The sequence below is a fragment of the Eubalaena glacialis genome, chromosome 4, assembly GCF_028564815.1.
Source record: "Eubalaena glacialis isolate mEubGla1 chromosome 4, mEubGla1.1.hap2.+ XY, whole genome shotgun sequence".
Taxonomy (NCBI): Eukaryota; Metazoa; Chordata; class Mammalia; order Artiodactyla; family Balaenidae; genus Eubalaena; species Eubalaena glacialis.
The window spans coordinates 150,095,183-150,115,795 of record NC_083719.1 but is presented as its reverse complement, the minus strand read 5'-3'; the positions used below and the strand labels follow the sequence as shown (position 1 = coordinate 150,115,795).

Genomic DNA, 20,613 nt, shown 5'->3' with positions numbered 1-20,613 from the left:
CAAATACTCTCTTTCCCCCAATGAAGATGAGATTGCAGAGGCACAAATTAATACAACTGTCTCCCCTCTTCTGCAGCGGGGATTACTCTTCAAGATGAATGGGTTCATCCCATCCAGAAGTGTGCATCCTCTAGATGTAGCCTCCAAGGGAGCCAGTTCCTCCCATCTCTTCCTTCTCCTCCCCCCAGCCCTCCCCTTACACACACACACACACACACGCACACGCACACACACACACACACACCCTTTTTTGTGTCTTCCCAGCGGAGGGTTTGGGGAACATCCATGCCAAACGAGGAGGTGATGAAAAGATCCACACCTCGGAGAGATGGGAGATGGATGAGGAGGAAGTGCTGAGTCCTCAGCCTGGACCAGGCCATCATTCATCACCTCTAATAGAGGGCCCCGCCTTCCGCTCATGCCTGTTTCCCACCACACCTGTTCTTGGTGACGGGAAGTCATTTGATAGATGAAAGAATGAGGAATGAAAAGGCTTGCTCGCTCCCCATGTTCCTCTTCCAAGGAAGCTCTGGGCCCTGGGCCTGCAGCATCTCTTGTTCTTTCCAGAGTAATAGGAGAGGGAGCATTTCAGCGAAGTCCGTAAGGCCATAAAGCTACAGACTGTAGCAGCAACCCAGGGGAGTGACCCATTCGGGGCCCCTGGGGCCCTCAGGATACCAGGGAGCCAGTTTGGTGAATGTCAGGCTGGGAGCCGAGAAACTTGAAGGCTATTTCTTCATCATATTAGAACAGCCAATTGAAAAACCCAGAAACAAATACTGAATCATTAGGTTGTACACCTGAAACTAAAGTTATATGTCAATTATACCTCCATTAAAAAAAGAAAAGCCCAGAAATGAAGTCTCTGCCTGTACTGCACCCCAGCAGCAGGATGGTGGAGGTTTTAACTGAATGGTGACATGCTTCCAGAACAGATAGGCATTGCTATCTGTCCATCTCTCTTTACTCTTCCTTCTCTTTATCCTTTTGACGTTTTCAGCATTCTGGTTACTTCCTACAGCATTTTCTGAAGATGACAACTGCCCCCCAAAGACAACTTATCATAAGCAAGAACCAAATATCCTCAAGGAGAAGTCATCTTTTCTAGCTTTCTCCCAGGGGGTATCAGACCCTGAGCTGGCCGCTCCACACACCAGAACACGAGTCTCTGGCTTTCAGACGGTGTTTAGCAAGTCTCCCTCATCTAAGAATGTATGCCACGTGATGGGAGAGACCATCCTGTTCTCAGGGCCGCCCGGCAACCATTTGTTGTTGGGTGGATGGTTAATCGACTCTTTCCTGCTCTGTTTCTCAGACGCCTGGAACAGAACTCCATCAAATCCATCCCTGCTGGAGCCTTCACCCAGTACAAGAAACTGAAGCGAATGTGAGTCTCCGTTGGAGAGAAATGGGCCCAAATGTTTTCAGTTTGGGGGGGTACTATGTGTAGTGGGCAGCCTGCCCAGATGAGAGGCTGCATTACAATCCTCAGGAGAGTGCAGTGTCAGACCTGGAATGTCTCCCAAGACGGGGAGGTAAGACCAGAGTGCTGCATTCAGATGGGGCGGTGTATGGGTTTAGGCACCTCAGATCTAAGGGCGACTCCAACTAGAGTGAAGTAAAATGATCTGGGTGGGAGGTGGGGCTGTGTCAGCCTAAAACAATCCCATCTCACCATTTGATTGTCCCCTGGTTTGGGGGATGTGGACCTCAAGTAGGAGCTTCAGTAGAGATGTGGCCCTTTCCCTATATCATCCTACAGTACCGTCACCAACGTCCCTACCACCATGCACGCATTCATCTAACAAATTCTTAGCCGATGTCTACCGGGAACAAAGAACCGTGCTGGGATCTGTGGGTAGAGGGTGAACTAAAACGAAGTCTCGTCTGATGGAGCTTGCATATTCGAGTGGGAGGGCACAGAAATAAAACTGAGTAAATGTCAGAAACTGACCAGTACTAGAAAGTAAAACAAAAGAAGGGAAGGGGCTAGAGATTGATGGAGGGGTGGTCTCTAGATGGGTTGACCCATGAAGGCCTCCTTGTTCAGGCGACCTGAATGAAGGAAGGGAGTGAGTCTAGAGAGTTCTCAGGAGCATGCATGGATGGTTTGCAGAATAGCGAGGAGGAACGGAGTGAATGAAGAGAAAGTGGTGGGATTGTGCTGGAGACATAGCGTAAGGGCCAGCTCCCGTGGGCTCTTTAGACCATGGTAAGGACTTTCTAATCTTTCTAAGTGAGATAAGAAGCCTTGGAACCTCCCTTGCCCATGATGATCCCCAGCATGGCCATTACCACCATATCCAATGCCACGCCATCACTACAGCCTATCAGTACCTGCTGACACCAACACTGCAGTGTACCTTCCCTGCTCCATTGACAGCATCTGAGCCTCATGACCCTCATCCCTGCCATCGTGGTAACATCATCAGCACCACCCCTCCCCATCACATGACCACCCTGAGCACTGCTCTGTGAGTCACTCAGAGCTGGGTCCTCTGAAGGGAGGCTGGTAGGATTCAGAAACAACCCAGCCATTGCCATCACAGATACTAAGAGCCTAGGAGGGAGGCTCCTGTCCCTTTTCCAGGCTAAGAAATCATTTATTATAGCCCAGTAATCACGATGCTGCTTTCATTGCACTTACCTACTCTCTCTGGCCCCCCACACAGAGAAAAGAGAGAGGGCAGGTAGAAATATGCATGAACTTGGTCTTGTTCCCTTCCACCGCAGGCTGATTCATCGGTTTCCCTTGAGTAGCAGGGCCTGCATTAAAGAGGTTAAGTGTCTGCTTCCTCCTTTTATGTTAAAAATAAACATCCCTGCGAAACAGTGGCATTGGTACGCTTTACCCTCAGATCTTAGGAAGCCAACTTCTCATCTCCCTGGAAATCCAAACCAAACAAGATTTTCTCCTGGTACAGTTCCAGAAGTAGAAACCAACATAATGCACCAGCCCTAAGCACGTACTCCTTCCCTCCCTTTGGCAGCATTCCTGCTGGAGGAGCTGTATAAATATAGGCCTTAATATTTAAACCTTGGGCCATTAATCTCCTGGTCTCCCTGCTTCTCCAGCTCACGCTCCATACGCCCCCCCCAATTCATTTTTAAAGCCCAGCTTGATTATGCAGCCAGATAGTAATTTCAGTGAAAAATGACAAGTTCAGTCACTGCCCCAACCTATATCTCTTACATGATTTAAGTGACTGCTCTAATTTTTTGTGAAGTCCAGGTAATTTAGAGTGTGACTATGTTTTACTGTCCTTTCTCCATCCCATTGGAGTTGCCATGATCTGTGCATTCAAAATTCATAAGATCTTCTCCGTCACGACCTGGGAAGTAAATCATTTTTGATCACTTCTGATGCTATTGATATTTACTATGATGCCCTTTTTTTTCCCCCACAAGGGGATGGCGGTAGGGAAGAGAGACCACTTAAAAATTTTTCTGACTAACAGAACTTGAGAAACCCAGACTGAAGTGCAAGGGCTTTGGAGAAGTAGGGTCCCTGGTGAAAACGGAATTTACAACCCTAAGGGTGAACTCCTCCTAGGTATACGTGACCAGTTTATCTCTAATATCTCACAGAAAAAGGTTTTCCCTCAGCTATGAGTGAACCGCATCCTCTTCTTATCTCCCATGACAAAAAGAAAAAAAAAATTTTCCTTGATTGAATGGCTTGATTGAATGTTGAGTGGCTTTGTCCCTGAAGAGGATGAATTTCTAGCGGTCAGCTTAGTGTAAAAAAAGTACTTCCAGGTGAAAACTAGTACCAAGATAGAGAAGCCATCTGCAGGGAGAATAGCAGACGTCAGAGAGGATGCCCCAGTCTTACAGGGTTGGTTAACCGAGAGCGCTGACACTTGAAGGCCAAACCTTCAAAGGTGTTGAGTTCTTTCCCTCCCACGTTCTAAGGTAGAGCAATATTCCACAAGTTCCACCAATTCCTAGTGTCTCACGCTTAAAATCCCCACTTGACCCTCGTCGGCACTGGAATTTACCACCTCTCTTCTGAACTGTCTGCAAAGGCCACTTCTTCTCCACCATCCAGTTTGTCAAGCCCCAGGGGACCTGGGGTAGGTTTGAGACTGATCAGATTCTGAAATACTGGTCTAAAGTATGACTCAGAAACCACCTGCCTGGGAATCATCTGGAGATTTGTTACGTATGCAGATTTCTAACCCCAGTTCTCCAGAGGGCCAAATCAGACCCTCTGTGGGTGCATTTTAATAAACACCCTAGTGAGGTTTGAGAACCACTGGTCATCGAGGGCGACCCAAACACCAGGAGTCAGCTCTGGGACCACCTGATGTGGACTGGGAGGGGTCAAGCGTGGAGATGGGTGGGCACTGAAGCCTTCCCCAGTCTACCTTCCTGGCCAGGGCCACCACCTTCTGTACCCGTCACGGTGAAATGGAAGGGAGACTGGAGATGCCAGCTCTGTACCCAAATCGCTGTGTCCAGTCACTTGTGGCTACAGGTCCTTTACCTGTGGCTGCTGTTTCCTTCCTGCAGAATGAAGAACTAAGATGAAGTGACCACCAGGGTCAGTTCCCAGCTAAACTATCACTTCTCCAGTTTCCACTCCCCAGCATCTCCAAATCACGAGACATCTCACCTTGTCCTTAGAGACGGGTGCATCCAGAAGTCTAGCTGTGAACTGAAAACGAATTTGCCCTGACAAGGCTAAAGCAGAGGGCTTCCCCACTGGTCACAGAACCTCCTCTGACATGGTAGAGGGCCAAGGACCTTGAAGGGACATCACACTAAAAATGTCAGGGAAAAAAAAACCCAAAAAACAAACAAATGAGGCTTTCTCACTAGTCTGATCCGAGCACCGACCCTGCACCTTTGCCTGAAATGCCTTGCTAGGCAGCCAGGCTGAGTTGCGAGCAAGATTAGGATAATCCGGAGCATTTGCTTGTTAAGACCCTTATACAAAAACAGAGCTCTGAAGAAAAGGCCAGTGTAAGCTGACTAGTTTGCGAGCACAATCTGTGCATTTGTTAGAGGCGATCTCGCCTGCTAAAGGGATAAGCTCAACAGCTGTGCCTAAGAAACCTTAACCTGTGAAGTGTCTTTCAACTCGCAGGTCTTGGAAACAAGGAGGGAAGGGAGCAGAGGACTAGGCAAAGGTTGTTGGGCAGCCCTTTTGAAGGATAGTAGAAGGAGGAGAGACACAGGCAGAAGGACCGAGCTTAAGAGGCTGTGGGGCTGGGACGTCTGGCCTCGCTGGAGGCAGTTGCTAAGGAAACTGTGTAATAGTTCTTGCTTGGCAATATTCCCTTGCCTCCTCCTTGTTGACCCTCCAAGACCCCAGCTCTCCCTCTTCTCCACAAAAGCAAAGACCCATTGATTTATTTTGGTAAAGAAAAGGAACCAGAGAGGTTCATTGTAGCTGGAAATTGGAGCATCTCCCCTTCCAGGGACAGGAGCCCAGAGGCTGTCCCTGAGCTAATAACTCCTAAGAGAAGTCTCCATCCTCAGGAAAGTGTTGTTAGCGAGACAGGTGCTCAGAAGACACTGGGGTGCTTCAGAATGGGCAGCCTCCGGGCCAGGGAGATTCCTCTGTGCCAACGAGGCCAGGTTAGCTGCCTTCTAACACATAGCATCCTTCTCGCTCACATTATCCCAAAGCCCTGATCATCATCGCCCTGGGCTTGCTCCCATCTGAGGAGGACTGCCAGCGACAAGCCCACGTCTCAAAGCCATCCCATGAGAATCTCATGATGTCTTTACATCACCCGGCCTGGAAGATGCACTGAACCAGACAGAGACTTAAGTCACTGCTCAAAACCTCCATTCAGGTCAGGAAGGAAAAGTCACTGGGGAGGTGAAATGACTCAGGACTTCTGGGGAGAAAAATAAGCATTTGCCAAGGCATGAGGCAAGAAAGTGAGGCTTACAGGAACCTTGGGCTGTGTTTGGGCAAGGCCAGCTTTTGCTTTGTTTATGCTGTAATTGCTTGGTTATGAGACCTACGATGAGGCCCTAATCTAACTGGCTTCCATTTCCCACCTGCAAAGTGAAGGCTCACGTGTGCATGGCCCTGTGTCAAAGTCAAGGTGCCATGAGTGAGCATTCTTTGAAAGCCAAGAAGAGTGATACAAATATAGTGCATTTTATCATGTGGCAGTTGAACTGAATGATCTTTAAGCCCCTGCTCGCACACTATGAATAAATAAATTGATTAAGTGATGAATTCATCCTCACCATTTTGCATACCTGAAATGCTTGGTCCACACTTTAGGAATGGCCATAGCACACCTTTGAGCTATGTTCTCAGAGTCTCTGGTTAATTTTTCAGAGACATCAGCAAGAATCAGATCTCGGACATCGCTCCAGATGCCTTCCAGGGTCTGAAATCGCTCACATCGCTGTAAGTGGGGAGCAAAGCGTGTAGGGTGTGGGTGGGAGCATGGGCGAGGGGGGCGTCCATATTTTTCAGGGGGTGTTTATCAAGGTTTTATGTTCCCTTACACACTTGTGGCAACCTGGTAAAAGAAACAAATGTTTCTTCAGGGGAAATTGATCTTGGGGAATATTTCTACAACCCCAAATGCATTATTTTTATTGATTAAATGCCCAGCAGCCTTCCTGGTTATTGGCTTCTAATTCAAATGCATCTTCTCCTCTAACCGCACTCCCATCCCACATGCCTAGGCAGTGCTGTCCGGGGAGGTGGAGGGAGAGAGTCGTAATGTATGATTATTACCATGTGCCCATTTTACCCGTGCATGTGACCTTGTCAAGGAAGGAGCTCATTTTCTTCCTCTGATTTGAAGCCTTTTTCTCCAGACCAACCTCATGGCTATTGTCCTGAGAAAGCATCAACCCCATCCTTTAAGCCTTTCTTTTCTTTGATTTTTAAACCCTAAAGCAGCCTAGTGGATGGAACCAAAGCTATGCCCACCAGGGGCTCAGAGACCCTCAGGGGCAGGGAAGTACAGAGCTTTATCCTGATTTCTGCAAGTGACTCGCCCTGTGGCACAGGGACCGTCACTTGAGTCTTCTGTGCGCGTTCCCTCACAGGCAAAATGGGGACGATGACACCTTTCCTGCCTGACACACATTCATGATTACAGTCACAACAATCATTGGCAGTACTTATTGAGCACCTACTGTGTACCTGGTACTATTCTAGGAGGCTTGCAAGTTTCATCCTCACCATGACCTAAAATATAGGATCTATCCTCTTCTGTCTTTAATGGTTGGAGAAATTGGGTGATCTAAGCTCCACACAGACAGAGGTTTTTATTTCTTTTGATCCTGGCTGAATCTCTGGCACCTCAAACAGTACCTGGCACGTAGTTATCGTGCCAAAACAAATGTGTTGAATAAATAAATGTAACTTATCCAAAGTCCACGGTAACAAGCGAGAGAGGCAGGACTTGGACCCAAGCAGTCTGACTCCAGAACCGTGCTCTTGATCCCCATGCTATGCTGCCCTCCTGAGATAACATACAAAGTATAAGATACAGCAAAGGTATCATCAGTTGGTAGTTTTTGTATTATTTGGTGACCTGCCCACCCGGGCAAGAGTGAGGATGCTCAGAGGCAAGCTGTCCATGCTTTGTCTCTCTGTGCAACCGGTTTGTTCAATGGATGAGTGGGCAGGTAACGAGACACACATTCTCCCCCAACCTGGCCCTATCCCACTGGGAAGGGGCTGAAGACAGGGAAGTCTCTTGATTCAGTTGTTGCCTGCTGCTGGCGGAGTAAAGTAGTCTCATTTATCGGGTAGAACATCTGGCTGGGATATCAAAGACAGGATTGTGTGTGAGATTAGTGTCTGCTTCTTGTGCTGAAGATCACAGAGGAGAAGGGAGAGTGGCCATCTGCCGCCACGATCCTATCCCTGTCCCCACCCTCCTGTTCCCCTTGTCTGCTGTCCCTCTGCCGGGATCTGGGAACAATCTGAGGATAGTGAGATGCTTCCTGTCTTGCAGGAAAAGAAATTCAAAATCTGGTTGCCAAACAGGAAATTGACATGCCACTAGACAATTCTGAAATATATCAGGGCATTGTTTAAGTGAAGTGCCTCTCACCCCCAATGCATGCATGCATTCAGCCATTCAGTAGATGCCTACTGTGTACTGAGTAGCCTTATAGGCACTGAGAATGTGGCAGTGAACTGGACAGACAAGACCCTTGGCCTCATGGAGCTTTGAATACCAACACCCCCAATCCAAAGTCAGGAATGGCCAACGTAAAGGGCAGGAAAGCCTTTACCCCAGACCTGTTCATTCTTTTTTTTTTTTAATTTATTTATTTTTGGCTGCGTTGGGTCTTCGTTGCTGCGCGCGGGCTTTCTCTAGTTGCGGCGAGCGGGGGCTACTCTTCGTTGCGGTGCGCGGGCTTCTCATTGTGGTGGGCTCCCTTGTTGCGGAGCACGGGCTCTAGGCACACGGGCTTCAGTAGTTGTGGCATGTGGGCTCAGTAGTTGTGGCTCGCGGGCTCTAGAGCTCAGGCTCAGTAGTTGTGGTGCACGGGCCCAGCCGCTCCGCAGCATGTGGGATCTTCCCAGACCAGGGCTCGAACCCGTGTCCCCTGCATTGGCAGGCGGATTCTTAACCACTGCGCCACCAGGGAAGCCCAGAGCTGTTCATTCTTTCAACAAATATTTATTGTGTTAGATCCTATTCAGATTTCAACTCTAGGGACCCAGCCATGAACAAACCACATGATGTCACCACACACAGAACCTATACTCAAGGGGGCCGGTGCGGGAGGCACAGAAAATGTTTAAAATAAATAAATGTATAAGTAATATAACATGACATAATGAAAAGAGATGAAGAAATTAAAATAGAGTGACACGTGGTAGAAAATGTTGACTAAGATATTCAAGAGAAGCTTCCCAAGGACGAGGTGTTGGAGCCCAGATCTGAAAGGTGGGAAGGAAAGTCAAGGAAAGATCTGGGGATAAAGCCAGACAGGTCTACGCCCAGGTGCGCCGAGGTGGACCCACAGCCCACGTCAGCCTGCCGGAGAGTGGTTTTGACCCACTGAGGCTTAGAGACGCCCCATACGGACACATGATTTGAGAAACCCCTCCACCCCCCAGCCCCGTTGTCCCTCCGGCTTCTGCTACCCTGGAGGTTCTGACATCAGCGAACGGACAGTGACACGACTGCATTTGGCACACTGGGCAGTGGGACATTAATAGTATGAATTACAAATGCGAGCCTGAGCCATCGTGCTGACTGTTATTTAGCCATTAATTTGTTGAAACATTCATGAAACACACCCGCAGCCTGAGCGGGACTCTCACTCTTCACTCCTGGTGGCGTCTGGAAAATGGGGAGTTGGGTTTATCGCTCCCATTGACCGTTTCCTCATCCTAATATTTGGCCTCCTCAATGACACATCACAGCCTGGATTTGCAATCTGAGTGGGGACCGAATCCTGCGTTCATTCAAGGCATGCCAGGGCTCGAGAGGGAATTTTTTTAAAAAATTCTTCTTAGCTAAGTTCCCTCCATCTCGGAGGAGGCTGGACCCAAGAGACAGCAAAGTCTGTGCCATGGACGAGAGCAGAGAGAGGCCAGCAGTGTCTTCGGGGGAGGCAGACCCAGTACACTTCTTCCCCAAGCCTCACAGGTCACCAGAGACCAGCCCTTGAATAGGACACCCAGTGTGAGGGACTCTGTAGGGTGGAAGAGAGAAGGGTAAAAGAATTCTGAGTTCCTTGGCTCCTGGAGCTCAGAGGATAGGAAAAAAGGCTGTAATGTAGAAGCTGCTGGTACCGCGATAACAATTCCTTGCTCCCTAGTTTTTCCTAAGAGCCAGTCCTTGACTCAGCAGTCCCTGAGCCATCTAGATAGGACCCCAGATACCCAAAGCCCTGTCTAGATGAATGATTAAAGGACTCAGCTCAGAAATTCCTAGGATGCAACAGGATATTAAAAGGAAACGTTCTATAGGCTGGGCTCAGCCTGATCAATACCCATTGAAAACAAGAAAACACAGGGCTGGCCAGCTTCCCACACATCTTATTTATTGCTGGGGTGTGAGTCATATTAGCAGCTCTGGGAGATACCACAAAGGGATTGCGTCTTCCTATTGTGGATGATTTATTGAGCTGGGCTGCCCAGGAGTAGAACATGATGGAGCCCATTTCTCCTCGCCTCCCGGACAGCCTGCCCCTCCAGCCCCCAGTGGCACTAGCCCACTGTCTCACTGGTGAGGAGAAGGTGAGGCGGGCTGGGGAAGCCAGTGCTCTGAGATGCCCCCCAGAGTGGGCCGAGCTGGTGGCCTCCTACTTGAAGGAGTTCCAGTGGCCTCTCATCCGCAGTGACCACTGTCCTCTCTGCTCTTTTCCAGGGTGCTCTATGGGAACAAGATCACCGAGATTGCCAAGGGATTGTTTGACGGGCTGGTGTCCCTACAGCTGCTGTGAGTAGGAACTTTGTCACTAATCGTGTCTCTGGAACTATTTGCAGGCTCTTTCCTGCAAACTTTGAGCCATGCTCTGTAGAGTTCTTCTTTTGACTTTATGCCCATTAAAAGGAAAAAAAAATTTTTTTTTGAGCTGTCCACCCTGTACCTCCATCACCTCTTCTCGGTGGAAGGAGAGCCAGGAAGTTGGCAGAGGAAGGCTAAGGTCAATGTAAACGAGCTAGGTGATACAGCTCGGGAGCCTGGCCCAGGTATGAATCACTAACCTCAGGCTTGGGGGGCTAGAAATTAAGCCAGAGATGAATCCTACAAAGGGAAGCATCGGGCAGGGGTGTGCTCGGAACTTAGGGAACTAAAATATTCATACACCATATTCCAATATGAAAGCTGAAACAGAGCTGCCGGTAGACGTGAGACCTTGAAGAAGGGTAGGGGTGGGGCAGTGAAATAATTAGAGAAGAGCATGATCAGTCACCGGTGTGACTCTATCTGGGTAAGATATGGCTGAGATGGGAAGCGTTTATTTAATTTAAAGGAAGATTTGTTGCCTCAAATTTTAAGCTCTGGGATTATTTATTTGCATTTATTTCAATGTGGTCATTTGAGCTTAAATGTTTGAAGAAGATAAATGAACTCTGATGTGGAGAGGCCAGGAAAGGAATTTAGCTCATCCTGTATTTTAAGATTTTATGATTGGGGGAGAATTATCTCTGGTTTGTGATCAGGTAGCCATAGTATCTACACGCATGTACTATGGGTGTGGGGAGTGTGTGTGTGTGTGTGTGTGTGTGTGCGCGCGCGTGCGTGCATGCATGCCCATGTCTGCTCAGGGACCATCACGATTCCTACTGGTATTAGGAATTGATCTTGAGTATCCTGTGAGCAATGGAAGATACCAAGTTTCAGAGAGGTAAATGACTTGCCCTCAGTCACACAGCAAAATAGGTGTGGAAGCTGGAGTAGAGCTTATGGGGTCCTGTGGCTCAGAAGCCTCCCAGACCTCTGAATAGCACAAGATGTATGTTCCCAGAGGCACGCATCTGAGTACAGATGAATGTGTGTGCGCGTGTGTGTGTGTGTGTGTGCGCATGCACATTTGTATGTGTGCCATTGTAAAATCACCTCCAAGTCACAGGCAGGAAGGAAGGGGCCTGGGGCCTCCCTGCTCCCGTGGGCAGTTAAGTGAAGCTCCATTATGAGCTTGCACACAATGTAGTCAAGTTGTGGCTCCGGATGGGTGGGCGGCCAGGAGCAATGGTGAATAGAGGAAGGTTGGCAACGCATCTCACATGGTGGCATCCAAAGAAAAAGGAAGTGAGGCTTTTCCTTTAGCCTTTTCTTCTCACATCTTTACTCCCTACCCTTCCCATGTCCTGTAAGACTCAGCCCTGGACAGAGTCTCCTAAGACAGTATAAGAATGTGAATCATGTCCAGATGAGATGCCCAGCTAGTTTCCAGGCAGCACATCCATCACAGCAATAGTCAGGTTTGTTTCAATGAAGCCGAAAGCAAGAGAAAGAAAATTCTGTTCTTTTTCTCTGCATCCCACCCATCCAGCCCTTCACACCTCTGTCTCCGTGTCTATCTCACTCTCTGTGTCTCTGTGTACCCACCTACTAGTGTTCAAAGGTTGCAGCCCTTGGTGGGCCTTTGTGGCTGTTTGTTAGAATGACATGCCAGGGCTCTGCAGGGAGCTGGGGGGTTCACAGATGGTATTCTTTGCTTGTAGCAAAGAAACTGTAAGTTATAGCTGCCACTATAAGGCCAGTTAACTGTAGCTATTAATCCCTTCCAAGAAGAGTAACAATAGCATGGCCTAGAGTTAGATTTGGAGGTGGTGTGTTTCACTGGGCTGGAGTGAATATCCTTTTACAGTCTGTGTTTTGATTGCAGAAAGCTCTATGCCCTTGCATGCATTAAGGAGAAACGTAGCATGCATCAAAGTGTCTAGCACAGTGCAGGGCATGTAGCAAAGATTCCATAAATGCATGTTTTTTAAAAAAGGAAATGTATCCCAGCTCCAAGCTGACAGCAGTCGTGAGGTGACTAGAGCTAACAGTACTTTGCATGGACCGGGAAGGCAACTCTGGTTGAGTGTCACCATTTTGAGTAGAGGGAGTTGAGTAGCTGGGAGTAAAGACAAAGCATCCCCCCCTTCTCTCGAGACCAAGAATTGACACAACTCAGGCCACCTCACTTTCCAGAAAGAGCCAGCAACTGTAGCCGTCATTGGGCTTTGACCTGCTGTTGAGCAGTTAGAAAGCAGGTCCTGATTAGATCTAATTTAGCGTTCAGCCCGCGGTAGATTGGATTTCTCCTTGTTAGACTGGAGACACTCCGATAAGAAGGCTCTGATTAGAATACCCTGCTAGTCTGGGAAATTTCCTGTCCTTTGACTCGAAGACTTTTTGCAAGAGGTTTGTGTTTTTTCCTTCTCTCTCCATCTCTCAAGTTATGGGTGCATCACAAAGCCAAGCTGTCTCTGCCACCCAAAATGATCTTGGATGTTTCCTTTCTGGCACTTGTCATGATGCTACCAGGAGTAAAGCAGGTGCACTGTAGTTGGTTGTCCTGCCTGCCCATCTCCCCTTTCCCTGTTTCTCTAAACTTTTCAGCTATTCTACCACACTTGCCCAGCCTGTTCTGTACCCAGCCCTCCTGGGTCATTCTCTTGCCCTGTTTATTCGGGCAGATGGCCAATGCTGATAGGAGGATGTCTCAGTCTTCAGAGTTTCTCAGAGGCTGCAGCAAATGGGTCTCCATGGACAAGCTTCAGCAGTCCTGGGAAGGACCCCCAAACCCCTATCCTCTTGGTGTCAGCCTCTCAAGAGTCACCTCCTTTAGTTGGACTTCCAAAATCTTCAGGGCTTCCAGGACAGCCTCTCACCCAGCTGGTGTGGAAACCTGTCCCACGCACCCTGGGACAAATCCTACTACTCTTTTGCTGATAAGTTTCTGTGATAAGTTGTCTCAGTGTAGTTAGAAGGTTAGGAAGCTCTTTCTTATACTAAACCTCAGTAATGGCTTCTGGGAAACTCAGAAAAGGCTATTCTCATATTCTTCAAGTGTTTGAAAATAGCTAATATGTCTCCCTGTAATTAATCCTAAACAGGTTCAGTTCCTGCAGACTTTCATTGTATAAACACATTTGTTATTAGTAACAACCCTTATGATCTTCGGGGGATGCAAGGGAGTCTGTCAGTTTCCTTCCTTAAAACAGGCTACTGGGACACGAGTCAGGTGCCCAGTAGGGCAAGAAGTGTGTTTAGAGACTCCCTCCTAAACTGCAGAGAACTGAAATTTCCCACATAGAGACATCTCAGAATCCAAGGTTAGGACCGGACATGCGCGCCCAACTCTGATCACCCGAGAAGTGACCTGTCCTCTTCTCCCAGGCTCCATCCATGCCCTTCCTCGCCAGAAACAGGGTGAAAGTGTAGCTATTCGCCGTTCCCCTGCCCACCCTGGCTCCTGGGCTCCTAGGATGTGAGATGGATGGAGATGATGATCCTGTGTGTGCAGCCAGCCAGAGTGCCCCCAGATATGTCACCTTGCAGCTCAGGGGTCAGTCCTCCCCAAGGCAAGGAAAGCAAGCAGTCAGCGTGTCTCCGGAGCCATCACTTTCCCCTCTGATGGGCAGCGGTAAGCTGCACCGTTACAGCTCCCCCGGGGGATCAGCACACGCAGTTATTGCTCATTGATTGCATGGCATGCACGGAAGAGGGATTCAAGTGGGGCAGGCAGTCATTTGAGGTGGAAGCTTTCGTGTAAATGCTGGCTCCGGTCGATGTTAAACCTGCTCCAGGAGGTCTTAACCAAACCAGACTGTCTTAGGGCTGGAATAAGTTAAGACAGCCCTGCACCTGTTGTTTGATTTTCTTGGAAGGTAGACAAGACCACTGGAGCATCTTGGAGTTTTCCAAACAACGTGCCAGTTACAGGGCAGTGAGCAAAACTCCGCTCCCTATAGCTCACTTTCCCTCACCAGCTGTTTTGCAAGTACAACTACTGCTGCTGCTGATAACAGCTACCATTTATTGAGTACTTAATATGTTCCAGAACCTGTGCTAAGCAATTTCACATACATCATCTCATCTAACCTTTACAACCATGCTAAGAGAAAGGTATTGTTCAGAGGCCCATTTTATAGATGTAGACACTGAGTAACTGACGGGTTAAGTAACTTGGCCATTGTCTCTCAGCATGTAAGGGATGGAGCGTTGGAACCCAAGCAGTCTGAATCTGGAGTCCACACCAGAGATATCTGCTTCTGACCCAGTCATGGGCCAATCTGCAGAGCTAGTTTTGTGATACATGAAACAAGAATTCCTCACTGGCTCAAGCCAAGGAGGGAGTACTATGGAACTGATGCTTTATCAGCTCCTCTTGTTAAGCCTCAGTCTAAATCACAGACCCTCTGTCTCCCATGGAACTTCCTGTGGTTGACTGTCCTCACCCCACTAAAGTTCGAGCTGAGCCCTGTAAGAGGGCAATCCAGAAGATGCCTGTTCTTAAAGACTGGGTTGAGGTGAGATGATGAGAATTCTCCCCAGCAGTAGAAGCAGACTTCCTTTGTGATGCATTTTTGAGGGAGGAATTCTTCCCTCTCTTGTGTACCTGGAGCTTCCTAAGGAAAGCTCTTGGGGGGACTTAAATTCTGGAATCATTCCATGCTTTGGTCATTGAGTGAATGGTTTATCCCACTTAAAGGACTGATTAGTAACCGGGTAGCAGTCAGATAGGCAAGTTCCACCCTAGTAGCTGTTGGGGAGGGAAGGGGCAAGCCAGGTCACCCTAGGTGAGGCCCTTGATCTCCTGAGAGCAGGTGATGTTTCCTTCATCCAGTCTCTCAGAAGCTCAGCTTCCCTCTGATTACCTTAGGAGGTCCCCGTTGCTTGCACCCTCTTCCTCGTGCCCTCCTATATCTGTGGAGTCAAAGGAGGTCCTATTTTTCAGACAGGCCGCCCCGTTGCTGCACTTCAGTTTGAGTCACCATGACAACCCACAGCCCATGACCAGCAGTGCAGTCATTATCAGGAGAGAAGAAAGCGTCATCATTGCCCCCAGGGACTTGGAGGGTTCCTCTTGTTTCTTTGTGTGAGTGTTTAGCATGGCATGGCCCAGAGCACCCATTCACAGGCTCAGAGAAGATTCTGGGCGGGGTCAGAAGTCCTTGACCTCGTGACACCAGATGTCACCAGGTTCTTCCCCATGTCCAGCCTCAGGAGGTTGCCAAAGGTCAAAATAAATCCCTCATATTTCATATGGGAAAGATAATAGCATGTTTGTTCTAAGGCAAGAGAGTGGTCCTTATTACAATTAGTAGATAAAGAATTTCAGGGTGGCAGAGGGTTAATTCTAAAGAAATTTTTTTAAAAGAGAAAGACGCAATAATGAGAGGGGTTAAATCTAAATCCTGCAGCTTAATCAGGGGTCCAGAATGGCTCCCCTAATTGGCATCCTCACTAATAGTTAATGCCAGTGCTTAATAGTGGGAAATACTTGCAGGGATACACAGAGAACTTTTTTTGATAACAGAGAGCCTTTGTAACCCATTCCTGAAAAATCATTCCCCTACAGGAGGAGCCAGAGAAAGGGTTATGCCATGGGGGTGTTGGTACATCTTTCCCCTCCTATGGATGCATCTGAGTGTTTACGAAACAGAAACTGACCCCCCACCCCCACCCCCGGCCAGTGTCACTTTAAGAAAAGTAGGCTCCATGAAGTCCCCGCCTGGCGGGAGCCTGGGCCCATCTTCCTATCCCGTGGTGTTTCCCGGAAGGGCTTCACTTATTCTTCAGGAAGGGGCTGCTGCTCTCTTTCTTGACACGTTTTCTGAGAAGACCTTGTACTCCAGGTTTGGAATATGCTTTTGGCATTTGCAGACAAACACAGTATAAGTAGGAGGAGTAGCCTTAAACCGCTGTCTTCCGCAGACCCGTGGGCAGATGTGGAGAATATAAATATCACCCAAATGAGAGCTCGGGGCCACTGAATCAATATGTGAACCACTGGCGTTACCTAGGTGATTTTGATGCAATTTATCATTAAGCCGGATTCCAGATGTTTGTGTTTTCCAAACCTTGCAGCCAAGGCTGTGAGCTCAGGGGAATCTTCTTGGAGGAGGAGATGTGGGCAAGGGCAGTAGCTAAAAATGGGGCCTCAGTGGTCCTCTGCCCCTGTAGCCAGAGACGGGAGCCACTAAAGAGTAAGAACAGCTGCTACAAAGTGCACCCCCACCATGTGGCCTCTTTAGGGAGACTGGGTGCGGGAGTCCTTTTCACAGGTCAGGGTGGACCTCACTTCCCTCCTGTGGCCCATCTCCCCCTATTACCTGGACCCTGAGTGAATGAGGCTGCAAGCTGCTACGCGCGATGAGAGCACCTGGGACTTTTCTGGCCGGGCCAGGCCCGGTCCCCCAGGAGGACTGGAATCAGAAGAGCCCTCCTTAGCCCAGACTGAGGACTCCTGCTATTCATTCCCCCTCCCCCCGCCCCACGCTCCAGCTCTGAGGCTCCCAATGGCTTCTGTTTCCTGCCTTGCTTTTTTCTGAAGGCAACAGCTCCTGGAAAGGATTATCTCTCCGCCGCATCGCATCGTTAGGTTGGTTAGTCAATGGGCTGAGTGCTAATACCTCTTGACATGGAACATATGTGGAAGCTGAAAGGGCTCGGTGAAGGGGAGGGCGGGAAGAGTGCCTCGTAGAGCTCACACTTAGACGTAAGTTTAGAAGGTGACGTCCGTGTACTCGCACTCTCCGTAATTTCCTCTGGCAGGAGCGCGGCTCTTTGCTTTCGTCTTATTGTAGAATCATCACTGAGTTAATGGGAGTGGCTACAGAAACCTCCTTCTACCTCCTTCCACAAGCTTTGGGAGCTTCCCACAGTCCCTTCACAGGCATGGGAGGGGGAGCAAAGGCTTTTGAACTAAGATAGCGTGGATCCAGATCTCAACCTACCACTTACTAGTTGTGCAACTTTGGTCAAAAGTACTCAAGCTTTTTGAGTCCCAGGGGTCTCATCATCGGTCAGATGGAGATTCCATAAGTTAATATTTGTAAGGAGCTGAGCAAGTGCCTGGCCACACATAGTGCTTATTACCTGTTAGGTCATGTGGTCCCAGCTGTTCAACCTGGCCTGATCATCTCAGCCCCACCCCCGCCCAACCACCATCTCTTTTTTGTTTATATGTCCTCCACGTTTCCTTTGGGAGGTGAGTCTGGGAACAGGTGGCCCCGCAAGATGGTTGGATCTGCTTCTGGGGAAATACTGATGAACACAGTACATCTCCAACCCCTCCCCCCTCGCTGTATCCAATAACGGATCAAGCTGAGATCTAGTTGGGAGCATCAAAATTTGGAGTTTGAGTACCAGGCAGCCTCTTGAATGAGGCGAGCGGGAGCATCCCATCTTGCATAAGGGATGCTCTTGTCTCTGCTTCATCGCTGTCCCCTGGTCTGCCTTGAGTGAGAATTCAGGGTGAGGGGAGTACAGAGCCAAGCATACCAGCTCCTGAATCGGCATTTAGTCAATGATGCGTGAAGGTTGAGACCCTGCTTTGCACAGGTGCAGGCCACTCAGCGAAGAGCCTGCCATTGTGCCAATGGCGGTTTAGTGAGCATTTCAAAGAGCAGTCCCATCGCAGCAGCTTGGTGCCGGGTTCTCCCTAAGAGTCAGCAGGACTCCTGATGCCTCTACACAACCAAGAGGCAAGCAGTCTTCCAGACCCAACCAGACGTCCACCTGAAGTGTGCCCAGGTGCATTCCGAAGCTAGCAAAGACAGCCACTCCCCAGAAACAGGCAACACCTTCCACCAGGCACAGGAATGAGAGGATGGATTTTACATGGTGGATGAGAGAGGAACTTTGGAGTCGGACAGGCTGGAACTTCACTGGGCAACCTTGGTTAAATCCATCACCACTCTGACCCTCAGTTTCCTCATCAGCAAAATGAGGACAAGCATAGTGCTGCCGTGAGGGTGAAAGAAAATACTACATGGAAAGTGCTTTGGAAAACCTTTGGCACAGGGCTGCACACAGAGCTGTGGTCTCTGGAGATGATGCTGCATTATTAATAATTCACACAGCAGTTACACCACTGCTCTTCAAAGGGGAATGAACTGGGACAGATCAAGCAGCCTCGATGGAGAAAGAGGCAGAATCCATCCCTCTAGTGAAAGAGGGAGAAGGCCTATGTTCAGAACTTCTTATAGAATTGCTGAACCCCATTTCAAATAGTTGTTTACTCTCTGTTTGCTCCATCATAGGGTGGTTTTTCTTTATTTTTATATTTTTAGGGCTTTTTAAAAATTAATTCTTATTGGACTATGGTTGCTTTACAATGTTGTGTTAGCCTCCACTGCACAACAAAATGAATCAGCCATACACATACAGATATCCCCTCCCTTTGGACTTCCCTCCCATTTAGGTTACCACAGTGCATTAGGTGGAGTTCCCTGTGCTATACAGTATGTTCCCATCAGTTGTCTATTTTATACATAGTAACAATAATGTATATGTGTCAGTCCCAGTCTCCCAATTCCTCCCACCCCACCCCTTTCCCCCTTGGTATCCATACATTTGTTCTCCACCTCTGTGTCTCTATTTCTGCTTTGCAAATAAGATCATCTATACCATTTTTCTAGATTCCACATGTATGCGTTATTATACAATATTTGCTTTTCTCTTTCTGACTTACTTCACTCTGTATGACACTCTCTAGGTCCATCCACGTCTCTACAAATGATTAGGATGTTGTTTGTTTGTTTGTTTGTTTGTTTGTTTAATTCCCCTGCAACTCTTGTCCATGTACCAGAGAGCTCAGAGATCCTTTCATGGAAGCCAGACCCAGCTGAGTAGCTGCCAACCTTCCTCCCAAAGGATAGAGGACAGAACGACAGGCTGTTAGATGTGGCCTGTGCTGGGGATCAGTGAGGCTGTCCTCGGCATCTAAATCTGGATAAGCAGCTTAATTTTATCTCTCCCTGCACCGATGCATCTTGCCTTAGGGAGCCAAGCATCCTGGGAGAGAATAAGTGATGGGGAGACTCTGCCCTTTTGTGTTTCCTTTTGCTCCTGCTTATGCACTATCTTTAACTCAAAATCGTGCCAGCCTGGGTTGTTTTGATGCCTTACATCTTTGCGATAACATCTCATGCTGAGAGATCTAGGAGCAATAGGGAACAAGAAAGTGGGCAGAAAAAGAAGCCTCGATAGTTCTGATGGGTGAGGAGGGTTGCCAGAGTGGCCTGCAGTTTAGATAACCTTTCAAGGCAGATCGGAGTTGCACTCCTCTCTCCCCATAGCCATCCGCCTTATCCAGTGTCTGGCATTCCCCAGAACCAAGTACGGCATTTGCGCTCATGAATCTACACTAGGGTCTCAAATCTAAATGCCTACTCAGGCAAGGTCAGTAGAATAGACTTGTGAAGGGCATACAATAGGGAATAGTGAGGACTGTGGCAAACAGAGCATATGTCTTATCTAAAGGGGGCAGCAACCCCATGGCTGACTCCAGTGGGCCCAGTGTTACTAGAGCTTCTGACTTTTTTCAAGAGAAAATAGAAATCTGATGTGTGTGAATGAGAGAGAGAGATGTCCCAATTTTTTTATTGAAGTATAGTTGATTTACAATGTTGTATTAGCTTCTGATGTACAGCAAAGTGATTCAGTTATACATATATATGTATGTATATTCTTTTTCAATTCTTTTCCATTATGTATAGTAGTTTGTATCTGCTAATCCCAAACTCCTTTCCCCTTTCCCCTTTGGTAACCATAGTTTGTTTTCTATGTCTGTGAGTCTGTTTCTGTCTTGTAAATAAGTTCATTTGTATCATATTTTAGACTCCACATGTAAGTGATACCATATATTTATCTTTGTCTGACTTACTTCACTTGGTATGATAATCTCTAGGTCCATCCATATTGCTGCAAATGGCATTATTTCATTCTTTTTATAGCTTTTTATACATTTTATATATATATATTTTATATAAATATATACTTTTTTATATATATAATATTACATTTTATACATATATATACATTTTATATATATATATTACTCAGCTTTTTATAGCTGAGTAATATTACATTTTATATATATATGTGTATATATATGTGTGTGTGTGTGTATATATATATATATATATATATATGTGTGTGTATATATATATATATAAACATACCACATCTTCTTTATCCATTCATC

At 47.8% G+C, this 20,613-nt stretch overlaps 1 protein-coding gene across 4 annotated transcripts in view; it reads left to right on the top strand.

Moving 5' to 3' along the window:
- Nucleotides 1-20,613, top strand: part of SLIT3 (slit guidance ligand 3) — a 617,656-nt gene that overhangs the window by 492,705 nt on the left and 104,338 nt on the right. For 3 of the 4 annotated variants that reach the window (XM_061189924.1, XM_061189922.1, XM_061189923.1), the window contains exons 10-12: nucleotides 1,316-1,387; nucleotides 6,308-6,379; nucleotides 10,326-10,397. In XM_061189924.1, the coding sequence (XP_061045907.1) occupies nucleotides 1,316-1,387; nucleotides 6,308-6,379; nucleotides 10,326-10,397 (216 nt within the window). The remainder of the gene's footprint in view (nucleotides 1-1,315; nucleotides 1,388-6,307; nucleotides 6,380-10,325; nucleotides 10,398-20,613) is intronic. The other variant, XM_061189921.1, reaches the window with a different exon arrangement.